At 54.8% G+C, this 7,161-nt stretch overlaps 3 protein-coding genes across 4 annotated transcripts; all 3 read right to left on the reverse strand.

The window, feature by feature from the left end:
• Positions 1 to 1,838: 1,838 nt before the first annotated feature.
• Positions 1,839 to 2,808, reverse strand: H310_01436 (hypothetical protein). Its single transcript, XM_008864540.1, has one exon. It carries the CDS (start codon positions 2,729 to 2,731, stop codon positions 1,907 to 1,909), a length of 825 nt encoding a protein of 274 aa, XP_008862762.1. The 5' UTR covers positions 2,732 to 2,808; the 3' UTR covers positions 1,839 to 1,906.
• Positions 2,809 to 3,692: 884 nt separating this feature from the next.
• Positions 3,693 to 4,155, reverse strand: H310_01437 (hypothetical protein). Its single transcript, XM_008864541.1, has one exon. It carries the CDS (start codon positions 4,139 to 4,141, stop codon positions 3,794 to 3,796), a length of 348 nt encoding a protein of 115 aa, XP_008862763.1. The 5' UTR covers positions 4,142 to 4,155; the 3' UTR covers positions 3,693 to 3,793.
• A 284-nt stretch (positions 4,156 to 4,439) lies between these two features.
• H310_01438 lies at positions 4,440 to 6,783 on the reverse strand. Of its 2 annotated transcripts, XM_008864543.1 has the most exons (8): positions 6,528 to 6,783; positions 6,363 to 6,471; positions 5,857 to 6,315; positions 5,654 to 5,809; positions 5,444 to 5,590; positions 4,906 to 5,396; positions 4,686 to 4,863; positions 4,440 to 4,639 (listed from the first exon to the last, which is right to left on the reverse strand). In XM_008864543.1, exons 1-8 carry the CDS (start codon positions 6,722 to 6,724, stop codon positions 4,493 to 4,495), a joined length of 1,884 nt encoding a protein of 627 aa, XP_008862765.1. In that variant the 5' UTR covers positions 6,725 to 6,783; the 3' UTR covers positions 4,440 to 4,492. The 2 variants fall into 2 exon arrangements, with proteins under 2 accessions (XP_008862765.1, XP_008862764.1); XM_008864542.1 differs by having other exon boundaries at positions 4,686 to 5,396.
• Between the last annotated feature and the right edge of the window lie 378 nt (positions 6,784 to 7,161).

Here is a 7,161-nt window from a genome sequence, read left to right on the forward strand (position 1 = left end):
CAGAACGTTTGTTTCAGCGGCCTCGCCGTCTGCACCGCTCGTGGCTTCATTGAGGTGTGCATCTCACTTCGCCACAGCGTTCTCTGGGCTAGAACGCGGGAAGCGCCAAGTGCCATCCTGGTCACTTTTAGATATCTTCGTGTCTTCGCATTCTACCATGGCGACGGTAGAGTCGTGGCATCTTCACCTCAGCAACGTTGTCGTGCTCAGACCGACCAAAACGCGAACTTTGGAAATGGACGGAGCGATTGCACACGATGGAAGCTGCAGTTGGTTGCATTATCTAGCCCATAGTCGTCGCTTGTCCACAGAGGCCTCAGATCGATGATCGAAGCGATGAATGAGCTTTCCTTGGATCGACAGAGCTCGTCGAGTCAAGTACGAGCTATCCATACCGACTGTGGACATTACCAGCCTCATTGTACATCCCGATACCAAATCGGACGTACCGACTGTGGTCTTTGTTGTCGAGCAAGAAGAGCGTCGAGTAGGCGGCGGCATGATCAAAACTCGGTCAAAAGTGATCTCGTTTTGAAGATCGTACCTGTAGCCACAGCTAAAGTGTGCTGAGCTATGCTTGCTTCGACAAGATGTTCGGTCATTCATTCCAAGGGGGACTCCACACGGTCGAAGCAGGTGGAACCTGGTCATCGACCAAGGGCCCGGGGCTCCAAGTCACGCGCTGTTTTTCTCTGGTCTTTCAATCCGAAAAAGTTCCCGTGTCGGGTGGAATATGCGCGTGCGTGCACGACGTGTACGACAAAGTGGCCGAAGACAACGACTACGATGGCGCAGAAGTGCCTGCTCATCCATGGAGAGGCAAGAGCGGGTAATCGGTGGCAATTTCGTGCACTTCCAACGCTTGGAAGGGCATGAGATGGAGGTGTTGACCCCATGTGGCAGCAGGTGTCACCTGGCGAGGCGGTGGGCTTCACTACAATGGCCGGTATATCCGATGCTGCCTCCACTGCGGCCGAACAGGTCGAGTCTGCTGAAATTGATCACGGTTCATGTCGGAAGGCTGCATGACCCGAGTCCAGCAGTACCTTCAAACGGGTGGCTCCATCTGTGGCTTTATATTTGTGGGAGGTTCGACCCACCCTCGAGGTAGCACAGACGACTCAGTGACAGGTCCAGCGGTGTAGACATCCAATTCCACCGTAAGCGCAAGTTTGAAGGAATCGAAGAGGGTATTGGCATGATCTGACAAGATCGGTAGGATGAAGAAAGGCAAGTCGGTTGCCCTAGCAGCACCGACAGCACACACAGCTTACGTGATGGTAGATGTCTACCAGTGGATCCTGCTGTACAGCCCGACGTGGTCGACGCTTTCGACACCACACGCGGTGGCGGGGAAGACGGAACAGTGAGACGTCCTCGTGGACGATGCGAGGGATGATCCAACAACGTTGGAGGCGTTCGCAGAGATATTCCACGCCGCTGGTGAGACGAATCCGCACAGCGCCTCTCACGTCGTCGGATGGACTGGTGGAAGGAATCCTTGCCAGTTGGATCGTTCCATACGCATGGGAAGCCATGCCCCTCTTGCAAGGAACAGCTGACCGCTGCGCGAATGGACCCATGCAATTCAACGTCCACAGTGGCCAGCGCCGAATCCCCAGCAGAATGCAGGCATGCAGCGCATCTCAGCAGTGTTGTCGCATGTACCTGTGGCATGCTACTCGCATGGACGTTGCATGGAAGCCGCCGCCCAGTGGCTTGATCCAACTCAAGGCAGTAGAAGGTGGTGCAAAGCCAAGATCAATGGAGACTCGGCCCTGCATCCTCATGCCAACCTGAATGTTGAAGAACGATGGCGCCACGAGAAGTCGAGATGATGACAGCAGAGTGTAATGGAGGCCATCATGGCTAGTGGTACATGAATAAATAAGGTTGCCGTCAAGGTCTAAAAGGACGGCATGGGGAACTCGCGAGATGCACGCAAGAGCAATGCTTCCAGCGGCGTTGGTTTGGTGGGACTGATGGGAGACCGATCGACGTCGGCTTCTGCAGTTCCGACAAACTCTACTTTGTCTGCAAACGAAACACGGCCCCGCTTGACTTTCTTGGACTCAACGGGGACAATGCACTGGGCGCCGATCATGGCGTAGTCCAGGTTGAGCTTTTGGTACTTGATGTGGAGGCGCTTGAAGTACATGTCGGCGGCGCGCATGTATGGTAGCGCATCTTGGAGCTTGTCTTCGTTCCATAATGCAGAGGCTTTGACTTTGGCAAGCTGCATCTGCTTCCAGAATGCAGCAATGTCATCCAAAGTGATCTCGTAGCACGCGTTCATGTTCACGTCGGCGTCGTGGACGGATATTGCGCGATGCTTCGACTCCGTCCAAAGCGCATCGGGTGTCGAAGACAGCCGACGGTCGTGGATGTTCTTCATCGTCATGAGTTTGTCAATGCGGTCGTAGGCCGAATGGAGGAATCGCGTGCACGTGGGCTCGTCCTGGATGCCAAACACAAACAGGAGCGCCAACTCGTTGGCGATCGAGACCAAGTTGCGCTCGAGGACCTGCACATTCATGTCGGTCATGTGAGCTTCAACGACAAGGCATTTCATCTTGAGGGTCAGCGAGAGCGCTTCCAAGCTGTTCGTGTCACCAGCGCGGCGGCGTTTGAGCGACACAGAACTCGCGAGATTCTTCGTGCTACACACAGCAGCGACTGTCGAGACGTGCGTGCTGCTGTGTTGGTCGACCACAGACAGCATTTGACGCATGCACGTGGAATTCGCTTGTGGGCGCCGTCATCCATTGTGTGTCATTGACGTCTCGGAGCGGTTCAGGAACATCCAGATATTGCCGCCCTGGGCCTTGCTTTGCCCCATTTCCATACAAATGCCCATATAAAATCTGCAAAGTGCGATTTCTCTCGCACTTTACCGACCTGTCGCGGGACATCCGGTGTCCCGACAATGGGTAGGCGAACTGGGCGTAGGTCGCCGCCGCCTCCGGATCGTTTCGGCTCTGACTCGTCTCGATGTGCCAGTAATGGACTCATGCGGCTGTGTGTATCCGAGGGAATCGAGTGGTTGAAACAACCGACGACATCTCTGCCTGACCTCGTCCCCTTCCTTCGTGTAGCCAAGTCGACCACCCCGAGTCGAACCGCCACCAAGCAGCTCAGTCTACGACGACTACTTCGAGCGCACCGCCGACGAGCACGCGTCGACCGAGGCCGTTCTCATGCCGTATATACTACGCCGAGTTGTATATCTGAAGCAGTAACTATTCGCGGCGACAATGGGATAGCAGGAAGCCGCAATACAACATGGTGCTGGATGTACCACGACACGCGGTTTGATGGAACGAAGGACCAAGCAAAGAAGACGTATCCAGTGGGGGGTGCGTGTGCAGTGGAGCGTGTTCCGCCAGCCAACCCGCCGACAAACCACTTTAAGCCACATCGCCAAGGGCACATGGACTGCCACCGACGTCCACTACAAACACTGGCTCTGCTATAGATTGGAATGCGAGAAATCCTGCATGTGGTGTTGTATGCCATGTGTGACATGGTGTGGAGATGATCAGGTTTGCAAAACCAAGACATGAACCACGCGACCAGGTCCAAGCGAAAAGCCTCGTGTCCAGGTGTAGGCGGCATCGTTTCAGCCGACCTGCCAAGAGAAACGGCGACGCGATGAGTTACAAGCGGGCGGGGGGGGGCGTTAGACGTGGAACGGGCGCACCCGATCGCATGCTTTATGAGAAAGAGGACGCAACCTACAGAGTTCACGGGCAGCGCATTGCAAGACTTGTTCGATTGAATCGCGGCATGGCTTCTACGTTGTCTTATAAACAATCAGCACACGATGGAGGGGCCTGTGCATGTTGGGCATTTTTGGAGCTGTGCGGTAAAAGACAACAAAGCACGCACACTCTTCAGAACGAACTGCATGTGGTACGCGGTCGATTCGAATGGGGGCACAGCAGAGGATGGCTTGTTGAACCGACGAAAGGTTGACTGGGTCGAGAAGGTCTCTAAGGGAGATTTCGTGGTGCAGGGCCAACGCACCACTCAATAAAAACACAGGCGCCGCCTGCTCCTCGCAGTGGTGCCGTTTGAATCGTCCTGTCGGCTGGATTTCATCGGCGACTTCTGGCATGAAGTGCCGCATGTTCCGACTCATCTAGGTCGACGGAGAGCCAGCGCAATAGTCTATCCGTCTTGCAAGTACAAGACCATCATTCCGTTCGCCGCGGAAGCACAATCGTTCTCCTGACGTTGTTCTGTAGTCCCAGCAAGATTTGGGACAGGGTGCGGTCTCGTGGCGAGGTGCCTTTGCCACCAAAGTGACTCTACTGGAACAAAGGACAGTAGCCGTTGTTGCATTGTGCACATTGTACTGATTTAAATGGAAGCTGCCCTACGGCAACGGGGAGCTGTAAGCTGTCCCGGGACGGAATGAAGGTCTATGTACTGATGAGACGGAAACGGCCTGAAATTGCCCGAAAGTGTAGTTCATTTTCTCCAAACATAGCTACACTTTCATCTTCCACAACTTGAGCTTGAACCCAAACACTTCCGACAGGGCCGAGGAGAACGCGGACAGCACGACGACGCGCGTGACGTTGTACAAGAGCGGATTCATCGTGAGGCCAGAGATCTTGTTTGGCGAATTGAGTTCCTATGGACGGTGAGGCAAGAGGCGCCTGTGCGTCCACGAGAGATACCTTGAGCAGCTTGCTCGCAAGTTTGAGCACGTTGTTGGAAATGAGCAACTTCTCCTTCTTCTCGGGGGTCACGAGCAACTTGAGATACACGTTCATTTGTTCGGTCAAGAGGAGCGACGTGTTTTGATACTTGCGATTGATGTTGGACCCAAGCATCATGAAGCGCAGCAAAAACACACTACGTCTGCGTGAGGAACACCACGAAAACCACGACGCCCACCTCGAAAGCAAGCACCACACAGTCACTTCTGTGTGCAGCACGGTCGACAGCTGCGACGATGTGTTGGGGATGGTTTCCGACACCGCTTGGACCCCCATGACGGCCAAGAAGAGCAGCACAATGAGAAAACTGGTCGACACGATCTCATCGGCGGCGCGCTGCCGTCCTTGCCGCTTGAGCCACGACCTCCCACCGCGTAAACTCAGCCACGCTTTGATGTTGACAACGTTCTTCAGGCGAAAATGAGGCAAGTGCGACGCCTTGGACCGCCGCGACGACGTCAGGGCGGTGAAGCACTTGGCGTACAGAAATCGTCGGTGGTACGTAACTTCGGCATCCGCGAGCGCCGAAAAGATGACGCTCCCCATGATGTACGTTGCCAACGTACACGAGATCGACAGGAGAGACTCCAAGCACAAGTGATCGCGAACTGCCTGGGTCACGGCGGCAAGTGGAAGCCGTGACGTTTTCAACATCAAGAGAGGGACCGCCTGGTTCGACAAGTTAGGCCACAGGCAGCATGGCTCGACTGACCAACCTCGTACAACACGTAAGGGTCGTAGATGTTGATGTTTTGGTCGGTAAAGCGCTGCAGCACGCGAAAGAGCAGTGGAACGAGCGCCACCAAACACCCACTCAGCTTTGCGACTGTGCGATACAAGTGTCGCGGTGGCTGCGATTTCACCTACCCAAGACGACTTCATTCAGGCGTCCCACAGCACACCAACTCGATCCATGTAGAGACTACCTTGAGCAGGATGTGGTTGCGCAGCTCCGTGATCGACATGGCTTCTTTCACGACCTGATTGCCTTTCCACACGCAAACTTTGACGCGGCGATGAGTGATGTGGTCAGCACCGAACGAGGATTCGCTCAACCTTCGGGCGCCGTGCCGTCGACTTCGCTACAAAATGTTGAAAGGGATGCTATCGAGGATAGCAGTGTCGTTACCGTAAATTGACTCGGCAAGTCGTCGTGCTCGTCCAGAGCTTTTGGCACCTCATCGTCCGACGACGACGATGCCCCGTCGTCGCTGTCACTGTCGCCACTTTCCCCAGACGAACCTTCCGACTCCAACAACGATGGATCATTCGTTGATCCGTCCACAACAGACACATGCTCGCGCGATGTTTTTCCTTTGCTCCCGGCCTGTGGCGTTGACACAGGCGAATGGAGGTTGATGGCTTGCAAATGCCCGTTCAAGCTCATGCTGCCTTCGGGATCGGCGGACAGCACGATCGACGATACACGACCGTATCCGCACGCGGTTAGAATGAGAAGCACGACAGGAGTCCATATTTCGAACGCTGTGAGTGGGCCTGGTTCATTGCGGTCGTCGGCGAGATACAAGGCGGCTGCAACAACGTGCACCACGTACACCACCGTCGCTCCAGCGTAGAAGAGTGGGTCCTACTGGCGCGGTGAGGTGGAGATAACGAATTGCAACATCGTCGTGCCTTCTCTCGCCAGTACCGAGTAAAGACCGGAAACAAGATCGCGCGGTAAAAGCCCTGTCGTACAAGCTCCTTGTTGTACTTGCTGGGCTTCGTGTTGAAAAACGCTGAGCTACGTACATCACGGCGTTTCGTCAGCGCATGGAGGTGCTATATGCATGAACTCACCCTTTGATCACGTCAAAGTCGATGAATTGCATTTGGGGCACATCGTGTTGCTTCTTCCACCCCTTCTTCTCCAACGACGATTGTCGAGTCGGTGACTCTCGCTTTTCACCTTTTCGAGACCGATGATGGTGGTTGTGTGCCTTCAATGGCGACGACGGCGGGGATATCTCGTCACCGACCGCGTCCATTGCTTGCATTCGCCGTCGGCTGGCCGCGTTGGACGTGCACCCGTTTGATACTAAATCTTGGGAATTTCATCCAGTCCACTGCTGGGGTGGGATATGTCGTATCCGGATGGTTGACCGACCGCCAACAGTCACAAACACCTATCGGTGTGGGCCTGTCTCTGCCATAGCAGGTTCTGGTCGTTGTGAGTGCTTGACACCCTTCACGAGCGCCAGTTGCTGTGCCCTCGGCACTTGCAACGCATGAGCCTCACGTGGCGGCCCCGAACGACCGACGGGGCAACGCCCACCGTCACGACGGTTTCAACAACGCCTGCACATATATGTTTCCCAGAATCATCCGTACCATGTTACTTCGAGTACATAGCGTTTTAAAAGTGCAGAACAATCGTACTAGAATTTTCAAGATTTAGAAGTCAACTTCGGCACGTCTGTAAATTGAGGTGATT

This window comes from Aphanomyces invadans, assembly GCF_000520115.1.
Source record: "Aphanomyces invadans strain NJM9701 unplaced genomic scaffold supercont1.2, whole genome shotgun sequence".
Taxonomy (NCBI): Eukaryota; Oomycota; class Saprolegniomycetes; order Saprolegniales; family Verrucalvaceae; genus Aphanomyces; species Aphanomyces invadans.

What these genes read in the sequence shown, in the direction of transcription:
- H310_01436 (XM_008864540.1), bottom strand. Translation starts at nt 2,731, where the DNA reads ATGCGTCAAATGCTGTCTGTGGTCGACCAACACAGCAGCACGCACGTC.
- H310_01437 (XM_008864541.1), bottom strand. Translation starts at nt 4,141, where the DNA reads ATGAGTCGGAACATGCGGCACTTCATGCCAGAAGTCGCCGATGAAATC.
- H310_01438 (XM_008864542.1), bottom strand. Translation starts at nt 6,724, where the DNA reads ATGCAAGCAATGGACGCGGTCGGTGACGAGATATCCCCGCCGTCGTCG. An exon ending in CTCGGTACTGGCGAGAGAAG is followed by an intron (nt 6,316 to 6,362) that starts GCACGACGATGT and finishes CCGCGCCAGTAG; the next exon opens with GACCCACTCTTCTACGCTGG. An exon ending in TTGCGAGCAAGCTGCTCAAG is followed by an intron (nt 4,640 to 4,685) that starts GTATCTCTCGTG and finishes CACCGTCCATAG; the next exon opens with GAACTCAATTCGCCAAACAA.